At 30.1% G+C, this 21,016-nt stretch overlaps 2 protein-coding genes across 4 annotated transcripts; one reads left to right on the forward strand and one right to left on the reverse strand.

Annotated features, from left to right (window-relative positions):
* The first annotated feature begins 1,939 nt into the window (after nt 1–1,939).
* On the forward strand, nt 1,940–10,012 carry AMSH3 (associated molecule with the SH3 domain of STAM 3). 2 transcript variants are annotated; one of them, XM_083075842.1, is made up of 14 exons: nt 1,940–2,277; nt 2,944–3,008; nt 3,128–3,203; nt 3,325–3,525; nt 3,809–3,897; nt 4,462–4,567; nt 4,857–4,903; nt 5,255–5,585; nt 5,728–5,817; nt 5,916–5,978; nt 7,132–7,206; nt 8,167–8,229; nt 8,596–8,675; nt 9,572–10,012. In XM_083075842.1, exons 1-14 carry the CDS (start codon nt 2,179–2,181, stop codon nt 9,750–9,752), a joined length of 1,566 nt encoding a protein of 521 aa, XP_082931968.1. In that variant the 5' UTR covers nt 1,940–2,178; the 3' UTR covers nt 9,753–10,012. The 2 variants fall into 2 exon arrangements, with proteins under 2 accessions (XP_082931968.1, XP_020227067.1); XM_020371478.3 differs by having other exon boundaries at nt 1,942–2,277; nt 8,623–8,675.
* Nucleotides 10,013–12,099: 2,087 nt separating this feature from the next.
* LOC109807558 (uncharacterized) lies at nt 12,100–17,306 on the reverse strand. 2 transcript variants are annotated; one of them, XM_020370103.3, is made up of 6 exons: nt 17,056–17,306; nt 15,870–16,007; nt 15,675–15,733; nt 13,824–15,587; nt 13,530–13,675; nt 12,100–12,975 (listed from the first exon to the last, which is right to left on the reverse strand). In XM_020370103.3, the coding sequence occupies exons 2-6, from the start codon at nt 15,982–15,984 to the stop codon at nt 12,327–12,329; spliced, it is 2,733 nt and encodes a 910-aa protein (XP_020225692.1). In that variant the 5' UTR covers nt 15,985–16,007; nt 17,056–17,306; the 3' UTR covers nt 12,100–12,326. The 2 variants fall into 2 exon arrangements, with proteins under 2 accessions (XP_020225692.1, XP_082931969.1); XM_083075843.1 differs by lacking the exon at nt 17,056–17,306 and adding an exon at nt 16,739–16,980.
* Between the last annotated feature and the right edge of the window lie 3,710 nt (nt 17,307–21,016).

Consider the following 21,016-nt stretch of genomic DNA (forward strand, 5'->3'; position numbering starts at 1 on the left):
CTTTCGTCGATCTTTTAACTTTATTCTCTTCTTATTTTTTTTACATATCATTGATATTAGGGTAGTGTTATTTATTTTAATATTTAATATTTATTATATGAAAAAGATATTAAATGATAAGTATACTAATATCATATTATTTTACATATTATCTTTATCACTATTTTTAGTATAAATTTTCATCTAGTAATTAAAAATAATTTTCTATAAGTTCTTCATGCAATAAATTCTCTTTAAGTGATAATTAAGAACATAATTTTTTATAAGTTTTTTATGTAGTAATTCCTCGTTAAAATTAACTTCTATATATTTAGAGCTATCAAATAGATTGAACCAATTCAACCTACATAGGTCAAATGATGTTTTGAACTAGATTGAATTGATTTATATTATTTTTTGATGGTTATTTTTTTGTTCAACCTACCCCATGTTGAGCTATTAGACCAGTTAAATTGACCTCAATTAAAAAATAATAACAAGAGAAAATTATATAAAAAAACATAAAAAATATTTTGATTTAAAAAATTGGTTTATCTTTGTTATTATTTGTGTTCATTTTAGTGAAAATAGAAATGTTTTCAATTTGGAGGATAAAGAAGTAATTATTTTACTGATTTTTCTTCAATATTTTTTTAAAAGATGACAAAAGGCAAAAAAAATATTGCAATCCAAAACTTATATTTCAATGTATTCTATTTTAATTTATTATTTTTTAAATAATTATTATTAGTATTAATTTTTTTTTCCATCAAGATAACCTGACCTAATCCATTTAACCTATCAAGTTATGCAAATAAAGTTAAAATGACTTAATTTTTATTTAGATTATCTTTATTAAGGTTCAACTTATCGACAACAACATTGTATGGATGTTCAAGAAGGTCAGGCGTGAATAATTTTATCACCAATTCAATTTATTGTCTCTATGAACATGAATAATGTGATATTTGAATTGGATTGCAAATTAATAATAGATGAAATACGAAGTTTAACTATTGATAAATGTGGACTAGGAGCCAAATTAGAAGGTTGCAATTTTTTTTATCTAAACTAGGAAGCTTACTAGAAGATTGTAAAATTTTTTATCTCACAATCCAATCTATGATTTAGATTTTGTTAAGAGATAATAAAATGGTGTTACTCATGAGCTTACTAGGATAATTCCATCTTTACTTAATTTTCATACTTTCAATAATGTTTTTTTCCTTATTGAACAGTTTACTGTTAATGAATGATATAAATATATTTTGGTAAAAAAATAAATTATTATTTTTAATATATTTATTATTATTAAAATATATTTTAAACCAAAACACTCATGTAGAACACGAGTAAACATACTATTAAAATAAAAAAGTATAAGATATAATATTGAAAGAGATTTTTTTGCCACCATAATATTGAAAGAGATAAACATTTATGTATTTTAATCTATAATATAAGTGGACTTGATGTTCGAATCTGTTTGAAAACAAACTTGGAAACATTTCTCTTATATCCCATTCTAGAATTTTGTTCGAAAAATGTTTGGGAAAAATTATAATCTCTCATTCTAGCTATTTTAAGAAAGAAAAAAAAATAGCTGTCAACAAATATAAAAATTGTGCGTATAAACATCAAGTTAAATTTATAAACAACATTTTTTTTCTTGGAAAATAAGATGTTTTTATGAAATTTATGATTATTTTAACAATTTTTAAAATTAATTTGCTACATAAAAAATATATTTTTATATATTCAAATAAAACTAGACATTTTAAAATCATTTATCAACAAATTTATCTGAACAAAATTTTATTTGAATTATAACCCATTATTATTATAGTTAATTATTCATATAATGAATTATTAAAATAATTTAATTTTCATGAACACATGTTATATGGTTATATAATACTATATATAAAAAAAATATATGAAGTGTAGGATTGGTATGTTGTGTATGTACTCACTATGTCGTGGTGGTGTATGCGGTGGAAGTTATAAAATGAGAAGAGTGGCTCTTTCGTTCAAAACGACGAGTTTAATTATCTAACAACTTGACTCACACGCACTTTGATCATCTTTCCTTCCCGGTTTCCACCGTCAACTCGGAAACGTGCTCGTGAATTTCACACAGAGAGAAAGTTTGATTAATCGATTGGAGGCGTGTTGCACTGGCATTCCTTTCCCGAGAAGATGACCATCGACTTGGATTCGGTCGCTCGCAAAATCGAGGTTGATAACCGCATTCCCCTTCGCTATTACTATCGGATTGCCGATAACCTCCTCAAGCAGGTAAATCACTACTTCAATTTCTCCATTTAAATGCTGATTGCTTCATCCTCAATTACGTTAGGGCTTTGCCTTATTATCATCACTCGAACCTTCTCGAACCCAAATATAGGATCCTTTTCGTTTATTAGTTTCTGCTTCGGTGCTTACAATTAACGAATTCGTATGCGAAGAAGAACCTTTAATCCTTGTTTCCCCTGTAGCTTTTGATTATGATTGTGTGACTAATTCATGCTATTTAGGATCAGTTAAACAGGCTTGTTTCTGGCCCTTGTTATAATCTATCAACGATGCCATACACCACACAACTTAATTAAAAAGTGTTTTATGTGATCACAGCTTGCTTATCTTTGTCATATCATAATAGTTACAAGTCAATATAAAATTATAGACCAAAGAAAAAATAAGAAATCAATATAAGATTTGTATGTTAGTCGCAGAGAGGGAACTGAGAATGTTGTGAGTGATTGTGGTAGGGAACCTATTTGGGAATATCTGTGCTAACTTCATTATGCTACCATGCACTAGAACTAGTCATAGTAAGTTTTGTGTATAAGTTGAACAGCTTGGACTTTGATGTACATATATGGTTGTTGCTTTTGGATGTTTACTGTGTTCCTTCTAGGTGAGTTCGTTCACTGGAGTGATGAATTTTTTTCTTTTTTGCAGGCAGGTATCTACCGGGAGGAGAATAATGTAGTTGACTTGTATATCATCCTCCTTAGATTTATAAGGTAAATTATAAAAGTTCCAAGGTTTGTCTTTATGGTGGGTTTGTTAGTTTTCAGTTAAATTGGGTATAGCATTTTCCGTTTTTCCTCACTGTGCCTATTATTGTAATTTTTTTTTAAAGTTTGGTTTCTGAGACTATACCATATCATCGAGATTATCAAGTTTCACTGGCCAGTGAAAGGGCAGCATATAAGAAGGTGAGAAACTGCTGTGCCACTTTTTATGGTGGATTAGCGTCTGTTTAATTGTTACTTTGATCTTTTTATATTTGATATTTGGTCCTGTTCTCCTTTTCTTTCTGTCATTATTCCATTACAGAGGTCGCGAGTTGCACTAAATGAGCTTGAATCTTTGAAGCCTGAATTTAAACGCCGGGTGGAAAAATTGAATGAGTCACATGTAAAAGCTCCATTGCCTCAAGAAAATGGCTCTAATAAGGCCTTGCAAAGTTCAGTGAATTCTTCTTTGGAATGGCCGGCTGTTAATAAAAGTTATAACTTAAGCATGGATTTTAAACAGGTTAGGACTTCAAGATATTGTTTTAGTAAATTTCTGGATATGGAAAATTCTCGATCTCTTTGTGCTGTGTCTGATGTCTTGTCTTGGTACAATTTGTAGCTCTTGAAAATTTTCATTTTAGAATTTCTTTTTGTTTGCTTATACCTTTTTGTATATCAATATGCGTTTGTGAAGAAATTATGTAAATTGCACAAAACTTCCAATTCTTCTGCTCTAATGTGCTTGAATTGTGGTTCATACTGTTTACTGGTGTCAACCTTTTGTTTTCCCAACATATCTGCAGCCTGCTGGATTGGGTTCAAACACTTCATGGAATTACAATAATATGTTATCTTCAAATTCCAGGCCTATTGACAAGCAGTTTCAGAAACTGTAAGTTTTTCTACTCGATCATATTCTATTGAAATTTCTACAATTTACAGGTGTACTGCTAAGATCAAATCTTTGTTGAGTTACTTTTGGGTTTTGGCCATTCTGGAAGATAAATTAGTGGCCAGGAAAATTATGAATTGAGTGAGATTGCTCTTACTCATTTTTTGCTCCTCTATTTTTCTGCATTTAGTTTTGCTTTTGTTCATTTAGATGTCCAAGTGAATTTCATATAAGACAACAAATAAGAGTGTTTTGTTTTATCAAATGTTTACTGTTATAGGCAGGCAAAACTCAATATGTTTACTGCTTCCATACCTCACTGGATCAAATTCTAAATCTAATGATTTATTTAATTGGCAGCCAAAACTCAATATGTTGTGGTTGGTTATGTAAGAGTATGTAACACCTTTTTGTTTTTCAGTAGCAAATTTGTTTCTTTACTTCTTATTATCCTGGTGATTTTAGGAGGTTCTCTCTTGAACATTGAAGATACATTTCAAAAGTAAGAAAATGCTGCTATATTAAAGGAAGAAATATAATATCTATTACTTGGACTATATGCAGATCTCTCAGTCTACCCCCTCCAAATAAGGATACTTTGTCCAGACATTCATTTTTAGGACCAAATGGTCTTCGTGGCCAATGGCTTGGACCTAGTGCAGAAATAAAGGTAAAATTGAAGTGTGGGTTTATTATGTGGTGTAAATATGATTATCTATTTTTGATATTTGATGAAAGTATAGGGCTTTAGTTAGAGGGAGGAAGAGGAGAAAATATATATTGAATACTCTAGCATTGATGTTGACTTGATATGATGTGATGTGTTACAAAACTTATGTTATAACACTAATATCATGAAATGTAAGGTAATATGGAAATCAATCGTAGGAGATAATCTAGGCTACTCTAAATTTGTATTTTCATATATTCTAACAATATTGGTATTCAATGTTGTGCAGGTTCAATATCCAAGCAGTAGTGATCTCACACATGCCAAGGATTCAAGGTTTGACTAGCTTATTCTAATTTGAAATTGGTTTGGTCCTTTTTATGTTTCATATATTCATGATTTCTTGTCGTACAAATTGCACAATCCCCATGTTCTTAATCTTTTGTATTCTGGATTTTGTGGTCAATTTCTCTGGTCATTACAGTTAGTATTCTTCTATTGAAACTATTTTATTTTATTTTCATTTTATTAATATATGGTTGTTTCTCATTGTTAGTTTGTAATGCCATCTAATTATGAAAATATACTGAAATTTTAATGTCATGTATTGTTCTAAGGTGTTATGTTTAGCTTTATTGCTCTGAAATATAAATGTCTAACACACTATTTTGTTGTCCATGCTGATAGCCTGAATCAGGCTGGGCAATATGATCTTGTGGCAATTAAAGATGGTGATCAAGAACCAGTTACATCCACAATGGACTCGGTTCTCTCCTTGGACGATGGAAGATGGTTGAATCCTGCTGTTGAGTCCTGTTCTCCTGTTGTTACTGAATCAAGGGAGGAACCTTTACAATTGCTCAACATCAAGCAACCTTTGCCTCCTCCTGTTCTTGCTCAGGTTTACCCAGAATGTGCCCCTATTCCTCCTTCAAAAGTTGCAGATCCAAGGCCAGGACCAGCTAAATCTTCTAATGATTCTGGAGTTGGTCCAACTACATATCAACACCTTCATATTGTAAGCCTATTTTAGTTTTCTAATTGAAGTGTGTGACATATATCTCGGATTTTGTTGGTCCTTCATTGTGACTTGTTTTTATTTGTTTTGGCTCTTTTAGTTCTTATACTAATAAAAATTATAATTTCACTTTATGTTGCAGCCTGTCAAAATGATGGAAGACTTTTTGAGATTAGCTTCAGCAAACACACGGAAGAACTTAGAGACATGTGGTGTTCTTGCTGGGTCCCTGGTAAGATATATCATTATTTTGTGTGCTTCCAAATTTTAGAAAGTCTCGTGGAGATAATTTTAACAAGTTATTTGTGCTTGCAATATGGGTGGCTCTAGAAAAAAAGGGTATTCCATATCACGACACTTATAATTCCAAAGCAGGAATCAACTTCAGACTCGGTAAGATAATGGTCATTTTTCTTGTGTTATATATATTTTATTTGATTTTATTTTACATGCTATTATACTGTGTCCTAGTGACTATTCCTTTGTCGTTCCATGGTTTAAAAACTTCATTTTTTGCATTTATCTTACTCCGGACCCAACTATATCCTGTCGGAAAAAATAAAACCTTAATATTCGTTTGAGGTTGAGGCGCACAGATGTTATGATTGGAAAATCTTGCATAATAATTGGTAATGGTTGGTTTTAGATAATTTCTTAACATTTTAGTGGAACTTCTGGTTCAACCTCCAATGTTGCTGTAAATTAGAATTATTAGCACTTATTTTTAAAGACAGCTGGTTCTTTAGTCAATTTTAGTGGAATTATCCTTGGGAATTCAAATGATTGGGATCAATCCCTTGGTACTGAGCTCAGTAAGCTGTACATGAGGAATGGTAAAAAGAAAGCCAGTGAATTAGCCCACATGGAAGTTGAAATGGGTTGAATGGGGATAAATGCAAAGAGAATGGGAGGGTAGAAGGTAGGCATAATTTGAGTGAGGAATTGGGCCTTAGGGAAGGGAGGAAGCAAACCCTCAAAGTCCTGTAATTGGGTTTTATTTCCAGTTTCTAATTAAATGCCTGGGTTGCTATCAAATTGTAAAATGATGTACTGGTTATATACTTATATTCACCAAAATAGGAAAAGACATAATGCATAATTTCATACAGTATATAAATGAGTAAACTTCCTAATTTGTCCTGGGTGATTGTATGTGTTTGGCATTTCGATCGCTAAGATTTTAAAAATCCTTCATTAGTCTGAATTTGCAAAATGTTTATTTACTTTAGTCTTTTTTGGTGCAAAAAGACAATGGAAAATAAATTAGAAAAAGACTAAATTAAACAACTTTTTGCAAAATTAGGGACTAATGGAGGGTTTTTAAAATTTTTAAAACTAAAATGCCCAACTTACACAATCTCTAGAACTAATTTAGTAGTTCACTCATATATTAATAGAACTAGCACAATATCATGTACTTATTAATTGTAGGAGATCCAATGGATTGTAATTTTTCATGGTTCATTAATGATTTTTTTTCTTTCTACCGTGTGTTGTTATTTTTTCCATTCAGCAATAGTGCATCTAATTGAATTTTATTATCCAGTGTTCAACATTGAATGAAGAAGAAATATTTGAAGTTCAAGACAGCTTATCACTTTTTCCTTTAGGTTGGATACATGTAAGTGCTTCATTAATCTTGGCTGTTACTTGTTCATTCATTTGATTATATATTCATGAGTAATATGTTGATACGTTCTTTTATCCTGGGTGGTTACAGCAAAAAACTTCATATATTGTTTTTTCTGCTTTTGTACCTCATGAATTGAAGGCTTCTATTTTCTAATAAAAGTATTGGCCAATGAAACTTGTCTTGCTGTCATGTTTAGAGTAGTAGGTATAAGGATTATTTATCAATTACTTGCTTCTCTTTGTAATCCTGATATAAACTTTGAATCGAACTGGTTACACTTAAATTATCCATTATCCAATTATTTACCTTCTGAAACATGAGAAATGTGTCAGAGGAAACAAAAAAAAGACCAGAGTTTTGACAGAATTTAAGGGAGCTGTTTGATGAAATAAAGTGGTAGGGACCCCTGACTCATCTAAGAATCAACAAGCATGCCAAATCATTTGATCAAAGTTTTTGGCAAAATAATTCTTTCTGTCATATTTTTCTATTAATAATGCTTTGAGGGAAGTGGAAAAGCATATTGAAGTGCACTTAGTGAAGTTGATGAGTTATGATAAGAATGAAAGGAAGAAAATTCATCCTTTTCATTCCCTTTTCTTTCCCGGGGATTTGGAGTTTACTCTGATGCAAGATATTTAACAGGGAAAAACTGTTTCTTTTAGTTGTCACCCGCTTTCATGTCTTTTATCTTTGTCTTAAAGATGACTTTAGCAGTCTTGAATTTCTTGAGTTAGTAACTACCAAAGATCCCATAAGCCATTGCATGCTGATGTTTTGATGATTGCATGCATCAACAGATTTTACCCTATTAATTGGTACGATTGAAGATAGCAAGCCTTTTATATCAAGCACACTTTTTTCTGTGACTCTTACCCATTTGTTTCTTTAACCGACTCTTGTAGTTTACAAACTTTAGATGTCTTATCTTATTTTTTTCAATTTCAGACACATCCGTCACAGACTTGTTTCATGTCTTCCGTGGATCTGCACACTCATTACTCATATCAGGTAATATATGGCACTGTAATTTCAATTTCCTGGATTTTCACATTAAAGGTTAAAATGCTAAAGCAGTTGGTATAGCCCTCTATTCATAATGGGGCCTAGACAAGAAATAGTTGTACTAATGCTGGATAGTGCCGCAGATTGTTAAGATGAAAGAGTTGATGGTGTCATGGATTTTGATCTAACTTGCATGACAATTTAGAGTATAATGTGTGACAGAACAAGGCCCAATAACTTGAGTATAAGATTTTAGTGAAAACAATTGGAGTACGAGCTTTATTTTCTCAATTTAATATAAGAATCTATAACTATCAGTAACTGTATATGTCATGTCTATATTTCATTTTAATTGTACCTAACTGGTGATAGGGTGTATATTTTGTGGTTTCATTCCAGATCATGTTACCGGAGGCAATTGCTATTGTCATGGCCCCTACAGATACTGCAAGGTAAGTTCTATCTCCAACTATGTATTTCATCAATGTCTCAATGATCATCATAGATTAAACAAGGAAATATATGCAATAACCCAGTCGAAGTCCAAGTTTTGTGGGCTTCATTTTACACATTTTTTTCCCAAGAACATGCCAGGCCCTTTAAAACTCAATCATATGATCTGAGATTGGATTAGGGGATATTTTTCTCCTTTGCTTGTGCCTTGTGGTGGACGGAGGAAAGATCATAAAATATGTATGAATATAATGAAGGATTTTTTTTCTTGAATAATTTACACAATTTTTTCCCCCTATTCTGTGTTGCTCGGCTTGGGTTTTAGTTCATACATCATCAATAATGGGCATATTATAATTGATTAACCTTTATGGTAAAAAGCGATAGGGTTATTATATGTATCCAAGGAAAAATGTTGGTTAACAAGTTGTAAAATCAACTTGCCACTGCTCCCAAGTCCCTCTCCGAAACCCCAGCCCAAGTGGCCGGAATCATTTGCCTTCGATTCTGTGTTTTGCTTATTACAGACAAGAAACATTTACTTAGCAATTAGTTGATTCTGTGGGGACTGTGAGGACTGTGAGGACTTTATCTTGTAACAAATGACACATCAATAAGCAGTAGAACCTTGACAAATATCTTGCAATGATAGTACTAGCGCTTTTAGAAAGTTCAATTCGTAAAAAAATGACTGACATGTAGAAGCTTACTACAACCTACTTGTTGATATTGATACTATCAGCTGTATCTCAAACTATTCCAAGTTTGTTGCCTTTGGCACGGAAATGAGAAGTCTAATGCTCTATTTTAGATAGTTTATTTGAAAATAAATGATTATTTATTTTGATTTATATAACTTTGTGACTAATTAGATGCATTTGTTTTGGGAATGCAGTCCACATGGCATATTTCATCTGTCTGATCCGGGTGGTGTGTCTGTAATTCGTAACTGTCAACAACGTGGATTTCATCCGCATGAAGAGCCTTCGGATGGAAGTCCAATATATGAGCACTGCTCTCATGTCTATATGAATGCTAACTTGAAGTTCGATGTTGTTGACCTTCGAGATCGATGATTGATCAAGAGTGTGGGCTCTCTAATTAATCTCTACACAGGTTACAAGCAGAGTGATTTACTGCATCTTTTTCTACAAAACTCGACACTTGAAATTGCAATGGCATAGGTGGATTCTTTTGTATTTATGAACAAAGAGAGAACAACAAATCGCCAATCCCTTGATTTTGTACTAAATGAAGCAGTGAAAAGTTAGTTGTGTATATGTTTATATACTTTATACCATGTGAAGAAATGAGAAATGCAACAAAATTACATCGATGTGATATTATAACATTTCGGTAAGTCCTGTGTCGAGAACCTATACTAAAAATACGGAGCTTATTAATTGGGTACTACCATAAAAAAAATTATTTAATTAGTTTTTAAATTGAAGTTAATGGCTTATATTTCCAATTTATTTATAACTTTCACATGATTTTTTTGTTTTCTAATTAAAGTTTGATATTTGTAATTAAATACATGATTTGAATAGTTAATTTTAATTTGATGGATGAAATTTAATATTGCATTTGTTAAAATAATTAAAGTTCGAATGTTGGATATGTTAAATGTTTGGATAGAGTTTTTCGTCTATAATGGATTTATCTGGTTCTAATAAGCTTATTTTTTAATTTTAATAAAATTATTCTCACTCTTTAGCGGAAGATACTTATGGTCTATATCAATGCATATTAAATTTATTTAGTTAGTAAAATGAGGAAAGGTGTATATATTTTTGGTTTGTAATTAAAGTACTCTGATTTTAATTAACTATAAATTGGCAGTAAATACTTTTTTATTTTTTACTTTATATATTTGTTCACTTTTCTTATATTCAGACTGTAACTTGCAAGTATTTTCAGAAAAGGTGAAAGTGTATTTTCATTTTCAAGAGTATTGAGGTGAATCTCATAAGCGTGATAAGGTAAATGATGATCAATTGATTATTGCAGGATTGAACTGCCTTCACTTGAATACTTTGGGTTTGGGTTCGATTCTGTGCTGTCTGTAGGTATTTTTTGAAAATTCCTTAATGAACAATGACTTAGCCTGAGGAAATTATCTTCAACTAAACTCAATCTTTCTATATGTGAACTGGTTGGTATGTGTATTCAACATATATTAAAAATATTACAACAAATAATAAAAATATTAAATTTTAAAAAATCATCACACTTATTAAATTTTAGATGTTATTTTTTGATAAAGATATTTTAATATTTTTTTATGATAATATTATTTAGAGTTATTATCACTTTCATTAACTCATGTCTTTTATCTTTTGTTTTTATGATAATATTTTAGAAGTTATATATATATATATATATATATATATATATATATATATATATTTCAAATATACTTAATTTTAATTTGATTTAACAACCAGCTTAATTTTTTTTTCTTTGACCATCTCAAACCACTCTACTTTTAACTTTCCATCTTTATTTCTTAATTGAAATTCAATAATTTTTAAAAGAAATTTTCAATAGTTAAAAATCATATACCACAATATAATTTCTTTATTATACATTTAAAATATAATTTATAACATAAAAAATATTAATTTATATACATTTTAATTATATAAAAATAAATATTGAACTTGTACATTGTACAATTACAAATATTATTTATAAATTTTAAATAGATTTTTCAATAGTATTTTTTTTTCATAAACATAGTTAAGAATCAAATTTTATCAAGTGTTTAAGGAAGTCAATTATGTCAGAAAAATTTACTAAGTGCATAACTTATTTGATTTTGTCATTTTATTTTAGTATTCGTTTTTGTCATGTTTAACCTTAGAACAAACATTACGAACTCAATGAATCTCAATTTATTTGTTTATTAAATATAAACTAAATTATAAATTATAATAAATGATGCTCCCTCTATTTTTTTTTGTTTGTTTGATGTTTAAAGTTATGTATAAGAATTAAGAAAATGATTAATATTTTAATTTTTTTAAAAATTTATTACTTATTTTCATATTATACCCTTTAGATGATTGAGAAAGAAATAGGTACATTGAAAAATGAATAAATACATTGGTCAATAAACACACATTAATTATCAAGATTAAATATGAAAAAGAAAATTAATAAGTCATTAATTTAAAAAAAATGATAATAAAAAAAGAACAAAAAAAAATAATTTCAAAACAATTATGAATAAAAAACGAAGAGAGTATAAATAAGTTTTTAAGTTGAAACTTTATTTTTGTATTTAAGGTCAAATTGTTTGGGTAGTATTCAAATTCGATCCTTGACAAAAATAATTCTCAACCAGATTATACTTGTCTTTTGACTGAACCAGATTAACTTAAGACGAAGTATTAAAATGCTAATGAAAAACTATAGGAAAAAAGAAGTGTACGACTGTACACAATTGATTTCTCTCAATAGAATTAATAAAACAACTAGGGAAAGCAACAGTTATGTCTCGTGTCTCTCATAAATTCTCATAAATGTTTGTTCATGTTGTTTATAGAGAATAGAGATGCCATGTGGAGGGACAGGCACACACATTAATAATGATAATTGAGTGCCAAAATGCCAAAATCAAATCTCACAGCATTGATTGCGTTGTGTTATAATTGCATGATTTCATCCACCAAGTCATCAACCAAAGAATTAAATATTTGGACTTCAACCACTGCACCAAGTTCAAAAGTATCAACCTCAAAATCAAGCCACTGTCCATATTGAATACTCATGTCCCTATCCACTAGCTCATCCACCATTGAATCCCCCATATCCCTCCAACATGAAATTTCCTTATACACTTCCCTTGCCAACCATTCATTTCTTCTCACCATTGCAACCCCTTTGGTCCACATTTTGTACCCCCCACCAACATAACGCCTGCATCTCAAGTTCAAACACTCACTCACACAATCAAATATAACTTTCCTTCCCATCCTACACTCACCACCATCACCCTCAAACCTTCCCCTTCGACTTTCCAACTGGTTGAAGAGATGAGGGTTCACAATGTCACGAGCTCTACCAAGGGCAAAGTCCATGAACATCAACTCCACATTACACAATATATCATTCACATAATCCAACTCCCATGTACTTGATTCTCCGAACTTCACTTGACACCATGTACTTGCATGTTTCTTTTCCATGCTCCAAGTTGATGCTGAATCCAACAAGTCTGGATCAGCAGCCTCTAAAGGATGGAACTGCTTCCTTGAGGAATTCAAGCCACTTCCTGAGCCCAGAAATTGTTTCCTGAAAGTAGATGTAATAAAGATTAGACCTCTAGTCCTGACTCGTGTGTCATGAAAAAAATAAGATAAAATGAATTAAACTTCTTTACCAAGTTAAAATTAGCTTATACTCCCCTTCCATTACAAATTGAATGTAGTTTTAATATTTGAAAAATATCTCAAAATGACCGATGTTCTCATTTTTCATTGTAATATTAATTTTTTTTTTCATAATTTGTCCTTTCATAGATTATTCAATCATTACTATTAAAAGTAATGTATTTATTAAGAAAGTCAGACCATTTTAGTACAATTGTATTAAAGAGTGATGTTTACTATTATTCTTAATTTGTGTTTAGAAACCTTAAACTACAATTATTTGGGGAGGGAGAGAGTAGAAGTTAAAATAAGTTTTTAGAGAAGGTAAGTGAGATAACTTTTATAAAAGTTGAAGTTCATAAGCTTATTTTAATTTATGGGAGAAGCTTAATTCATTCTACCTTCATATTGAAGAATTTATCCAAGAGTACTTAACACATTGTCTATATTCAAGCAGGATGGTAATGCCGTTTTTACCTTCTGTTTAGATCTTCTAAACTGGCAGCATTTGTGCTGAATGGAGATTCACAGCTTTCAGTAGAAAAGGAAGGGTCAAGAACAGACATTGGACTTGGCTGTCCGCAATTGAATGACTCTGCCTCCATAGGATTGATCTTATCAACCTGTAAAATAAGTCGAGTTAGTTACCATTCAATACTACAATCATAAGGAATATTATGCCTCCAGTCAACTTTAGGGTGATTCTATAATATGATGCAATTGATACTTTCAATGAATAATAACCACAAAAGCTAAAATATTATCATATACCCAAAGTCTATGTTTGTATGATAATTCTGGAAGACTAGTGAAGGAATCACATTCATGACTACTGAATAGCTTATCTGTCAACATCATGTCTTGGTCTTTCTTCTGTTGCAACCGTGGAATGAAGTCAACTGAATTAAGTACCAAATCTTTCGATTTCGGGGCAGTACTGGAAAGTGACCTTGCTCTGAAGGAGTCATCATAAGAGTTCTCAACTCCATATGTTAATTCCTTCAACTTCTGATCCAAAAGGATACCTAAGGCATCACCACCAATATCGTGGTACACTACTGGAGACCTTGTACTATCATAGTCAGTGTCAAAACCATAATTGCTTCTTGTCAATGGTGTGGTAAATGTGAAGGAAACTACATCATTGTCTTTCTTTTTGACTTCTGCAGCCCCACCATGGTGTTTATTACTAACTAGATTAGACTGAACAGGCTTCTGACTTTTGTCAATGAACAAATTATCAACAACCCTATCATTCCATTCCCTGTCTGTGGACCTCTTCTTCCTAGGGAAATTGTTGGCACGGGTATATAGAACTTCCTTTTCACTATCTGTCACCTGCATGGATGATTTTTTAAGGCCAACTATAGATTTTGCAATGGATTTACTACTAGAGCTTCTGTGACGTCCACAAGAGGAATCCCCACTCATAACTTTTCTATTGTGTGTATTGGAAACCAATGGCTTTGATGATTGTCTGTCTTTATCCATTGAACAATTCTGTTTCAGATTATTCTGCCTGAGAACACCAGATGCATTTTGACCAGAAGATTTCTTATGTAAACTTTTTTGAACATTAGCTTTCAGAGGCTGCTGGGAGGGTTTAATGTCACATTGTTCCTTTTGCTCCACCAAACTTTTTCCACTGCTAAAACCCAAACCTTCCCTTCTTTGAACATTCACTTTTGCTTGGATTGCAAGTGAAATAGACTTCCCTTTATTTTTCAAAGTAGAATCTTGTTCTACTTGAGTAGGTAATCTGACAGGAGTATCCACAGATCCATTCCAACTTTTGTGCAAAGATTGTCCCTTTAGATACTTGGCATCGTTAGACTCAGTTGACCTTTGAGAAGCTTCAGAAAGCCTACTAGTTCTATGAGAAACTTCTCTTTTTTCTTTTTGATCTCTAACTCTAGAGGTTACTGAAGATGACCCACTTAGAGGTCTTTTTTGTGAAGCCTCCGCTTTTTCTTTAAGATCTCTAACCCTCAATGAGACTGCTGATGATGCTACCAAAGATGTTTTAGCCTTTATAGTAGCTTGGGGACCAGTTTCAATGATTCTTGCAGCAGCCTCCATTATGTAAGTGGCATTATTTGTTGGAACAAAGCCAGGACTCTTAATTGGGGACAAAAGTTTGTGGTGTGTAAGGGGAATAGATTTGGCTGATTTGGGAGGCATTACTTCTGTTTGAAACTTCTCAATTGGCCTGCTACGGATCTTTTGAGGCTTTGCCTCCATGAAGGCCCTAGAAGATCCCTCAACTCTTTCACTCAATTTTCCAGAATATAGGATCTGATGATTGAACTTTGTCCTCCAATACTGCACATCTTGAAGAGATTGGTTGTCAAAGTATGGAGAAAAATATGGATCAGGAAAACTGGAAGAGGGCAATGAATCTAATCCCATAAGCCTGGCAACTACACCAGGGGCCTTTGTTCCACATACTTCATCATCTATAACAGATGATGCACAACTATGATCACCATTTTCTCTAATACTTTCCCCTACTCCAATTTCATCATCTTCGTCCACCTGAAAGAATTAAACAAGTAACTGCTAAGGTTTCATTACAAAATATGTAAACTAACAATTGGTGGGGAGCAAATGTGATAGTTATACCAGATAGGGCAACATCGCTGCCAAGTTGCCATCAACCTTTCTTCTCTGTTTCAAGGACTCTGCAAATGATGAAGAAAAAGAAGCCACAACTGAAACTTAGACCAACAGTTTTTTTTATTTATAAAAGTACTACAATTGACAAGAGACAATGAGACATAAACAGTTCATCACATTCTTAATAAGCATTACATTTACCTGGCAAATCTGACTTGGTTGCAAATAGTTTCTTACGAGATTTTGAGGTCCAGTCAAACAAGTGGAAAAAGCCGTGTCCACCTTCATTTTTTGCTCCTTCTTTCTCAACTCTCATTTTTAAAGAAGAATTCAGTTAACCTTCAGGATATATCAGTGAAATTAAAAAATAAGGTTAGTCGAGCATACCATTGTTTATGATGGAATGGAGAAAAGCTTTTATTCCATTGTTTGACAAGTAAATTAAATAATATAAAAGTAGAGTTATTGAATAGAATAGATTCCATGAGGCTCCATTCCATCCTATATATTAAACAATCCAAACAACGACAACTACCAATATTTCATTCCATCTCTTTGCATAAATCCAAACATAGAATGACTGATAAGGAAAGCATGTTTCAATCCTCAATAGCAACACACTAGGGAACATATAAATTTATTAATTATTAACTGATGCAATCTAAACCAATAACATTACATATAAACACAATCAGCAAAGCTCCTACAAGATGATTCTGCATCTCTTAAGTTTCTTTTGGAGGTAAGCAACAGAACACAAGAGGACCAAACCTCTTTGCTCATGTCACTAGAGTTAAAACCATGATTTTTCAGTTTTCAGTTTTCACTACCTAGACAATAGAATCTCACATGGTTCCGGACGTTATTCAACTTATGGACTAATATATAACCAATAGTCATATATCTTCCAAACACGATTCAACGGATCAAGTAGAAAAGCTCAAAAATCCTATACTAAATTCGAGCTAAAATCAAATATAAATATATTATGCTTAATGAAATGGGAAGATAGTGTAATGTTGGTGAAAAAACAAAAGTTTTTGCTGATCTTAAATATTAAGAAAACTCACATCTTTTCAATGATCCATAATGGAGAAAGGGAAACAGATATGCTCATATATACTCCATGATGGAGTACAAGCATTACTTATCTTGCTCAATCCGATCAAAATATGAAGTGATGCTGTGAAACTGAAACGCAGCATAAACATCACAACTGATACATATGATCGGGAAGTGCATTCAACTTGTCTAATCATCAACACAGCAAAAGCCATATAAAAAAGCACAAAAAAAATCACAAAAGGCAGAAAAAAAGGACAATAGCCCATTAAAGAAAACGAAGAAAAGAACCAAACTTTACAGTGGCATTCGATTAAGAGCTTACGTTAAGACAGCGAGATGGATCAACAAAGCGTTGGGGTCTTTAGCAACAAAACTTTTGACTGTGACACGAAAAACAGTATGAAACATACATAGGAAACGGATCAATGCATCAACTTTGAGGTGCAGTTCAACGTTCTAGCATTAAATGGAAACAGGAATAAATGCTTTATATTTAAAAAAAAAAATGTTTGTTTGAAAAAAAGAGGCTTTTTTTTTTGGCATAATTGGATGTGAGAAAATGGGAAAGTTTGCAACGTCTCTCCCGGAGGAATGAGATTCAAATTCCAGACTGGGAAATACGGTCCATTTTTTTTACTGACTGCCACGTGTACGTGTACAACATCTTTGTTTATTGGTTCGTCATTCACATTAGGGCACAGATCATTTTTTTTAAAAAAATAAATATAATATAATTCAAGAATTATGCTAATTTTTCTAATATAACAATATTAATATGGAGTATCTACATATTTCACTAATATCTCATTTTAATTAAAAAATTTGACTAATTATCTCTAGTGTAATTTCTGTTAATTTATGTTATGTTTGTTTAGAAAAGAAAATATTGAAAGAAAAGAAAGTGAAAGAAAAGAAAATAAAAAATAGTAAAAAATGGAATAATTTTAAAACTGTTTAATTAAAAAGAAGATAATAGTTTTTATTTTCCCTTGTTTCGTTTTATAATAAATGAAAAAAAAATGAAAAAAATATATTTAAAATGATATTAAGAACCTCTAAAAAAACATATATATATATATATATATATATATATATATATATATATATATATATATATATATATATATAAAGAGACTATAAACTGATGATGCAAAGCAATTTTATATTCTCCTTCAATTATTATAAATCTGTTAACTTGTACTATAAGTATTTTAAAAGTCAAATGAAATTACAAAAAGAACTATGCTTACATTGTTAATAACTAAAACTATTGACTTTGGATTTTGAAAATATAAAATTACAAGAATAAAAATAAAAAACTATTGATTTTATTAAAATTGTAAATATATTATTATTGTTATTATTATTATTATTATTGTTTGAATTGTTGATTTTCCACCCTTCATGTTACTATTATCGTAAATGTCAAAATTATTGTTATCATTATCCTTAGAATCAAATACCATTTAGTTGATAAGATAAAGAATAATTTATGTTATTTGAATTTAAATTTGTTGTTAAAATTTAAGAATTAAAACTAAAACTAAAGAGTGATAAGAAAAACATATAATTACTAATGATTGAGGATATTTTAGCTTAACAAGTAATTCTAAAATTGAATGTTGTGTATGCAATTATATTACTAATCGAGATTTAATTCTTATCTCGAGCATAAGTTGTAACTTGAGATACTAGTGTACTCTTAAAGGAATTAACCTAATGAGAATAAGTCATATCTTCTTATCAAACAAAAAAATTATTTATTATTTAGATAAAAAGTTTTATTACTCGTAATAATATTATCTGACGTAATTTTCTTTGATAGATGATAAATGTGAGATGGGCAAAAATATATATATAACTAACAACCATTGAGTGTCTACTTGAGCTTATCCTTTCTTGATAAAAACAAATTAATAAATAATAAATCATTAATTTCATATTAAAATCATTATTTTTTCTCTTAAATTCTTATTAAAATAATATTTATATATATAAGTAATTCTCTACATATAAAAATTAAAAAAATTATCAAAACATATTAACTTATACATTCAATATTGATGGATATTTAATCCTTGAATAATTGCATTATATGAAAAACAAGTGAAAAAACTCTCATAATTTTAATTATTTTTGAATTCTTTCTGGAATATTGTTGAAATCATCCGCGGCATGATAGCACAGAAAAGCGTTGCGTAGATTCGTATGAAGAAGGACAAAGTGGTGGATTCAGGCGTTGGTATGTATTGTCATCATAGGATTTGTTTTGTTTGCCATTCAATCGTGTGCGTAAATGGGTAACATGGTAACCCCAACACACGCTAGGTGCTGAGAACAAAGCCACCCTCTTTTCATGGGCCTCCTATACGTTCGCCTCCTTTTCACACCAAAAAACGTACATTGTAATAGGATATGCATATTAATTAGGTACCTTATACCTTCATGCATAAATTAAGGAATAGGGTTCATCATTTTTTTTAATACTTTCTATATATTTTAAAACTTAATCATCCATACATTGTCAGTGTAAAATTTTTTACACCGACAATCAATCATTTCTTTTAAAATATTTTATTTTATTTTTATTTAATTAAATAAGTAAATGACATGATACTATTAAAATATATGATTGATTGTAAATGTAAAAAAAAATTATACTAACACTATATATGTGATTAACTCATTTTTTTTTTTTTTTGTAGAAACTCATATTTTAAATGGATCTCACTTACATAAATGTTATATTTATTAGTAAAAAAAAATTGTTGCACCCATTAACATGTTAATAACCGGTGTTTAACAGTATACTTGTCCAATAAATAGGCATTGATCTTTGTCAGGATAGAACCTTGCAACATTCGCTTTGTAGGTGCTGTCGGAACATCACTAATAGCAGTGAGCAAGACTCACCTCACCTGATCACTCAGCTCCACTAAAAGAAGATTAGACAACTTCAAATTTTAATAAATCATATTTTAATATCATGATATTATATTTATAATATTATTATTTATTCTTAAAATGTATATGTGCTAATTTTTTTTTTTTTTACTTCTTTCACTCTACAACTTAATTATGCATATTCTTAATATTTATATATTGTGTTAAAATGTCATATTTTTATATTATTTGTATCTTGATCAAGTTAGATTTGAGTTCAAATAAATGATTTGATCAAAATTTTGGACCGGTTAGAGATAGAGGTAAACTCTGCTCAATATGTTTTTGTTAAGTCCTAATTACTTATACAAACAAATATGAAACGAGAGTATTTGAGATGATTGAAGTAGTGGTATGAAGAAAAAAAAATTAAATTGATTTGAATCGATTCATATTAAAAAAAATATGATTTATTTTGAAAAAAAAATTGAATTAATCCATTTTGTAAAATCAATTTAGTTACTCAATTCATTTTTATAAAAGAAATCGGTTTGATTCTTTTAAACAATTTGATATATATATACACGAGTTTAGGGTGGATAATCACATCACACGAAATTGATCCAATTTTTAAAAAATGATCCATATTTTTTAAAAATTTGAAACTAATCTACTTTATAAAAAAAAAAAAAATAGATTGATTTAGTTCAGTTTAAATTTTTCAAAAATTTAATTCATAAACACCTTTAATTGAAAGAGTAATCTATTTGAATAAATTTCTTCATAATGACATCTTTAAAAAAAGTTTCTTTATAAGTTAAAAGTTAACTTAAGTATAAGCTAATTAGTAAAAAATTTCTCATATTAATTTTTCAAAAAATTATTTTTAATTTATACATAAGCTAATTTTAGTTAATGAAAGCAATTGTTTTATTTTTTTTCTTCTTATTTTTTTTCTAAAAATATTTTTTTGGGCTTAAATACATTTTTAATCCCTAAAGTAAGTTCATCAATTTTAAATACTCTCTCAAGAATCATAATTGTGTAATTTTAGCTCCTTAATTTTTAACTGTGTATTTTAAGGATCACAATTGTATAATTTTATTCTCTTGAAATTATGATTATACAATTTTTTATACTTGAGAAACTAAGATTGTGTGATCGCAATACTTGAAAAATTAAAATTGTTTAACTAAAACTTGAGGATCAAAATTACATAATTACAATATTTAAAAGATTAAAATTACTCAATTAAAATCTTAGATACCAAAATTGTATAATTGTAATATTAGAAAGATAAAAACCTAATTAAGCATGTTGATTTAAAAAAAAATCCTTCAAACATATCTGAATTCATTACATGGTACCGTCTAGTGACTAGTGAGTATGATTTCAGCATT

This window comes from Cajanus cajan, chromosome 5, assembly GCF_000230855.2.
Source record: "Cajanus cajan strain Asha chromosome 5, NIPB_CcT2T_4, whole genome shotgun sequence".
Classification (NCBI taxonomy): Eukaryota; Viridiplantae; Streptophyta; class Magnoliopsida; order Fabales; family Fabaceae; genus Cajanus; species Cajanus cajan.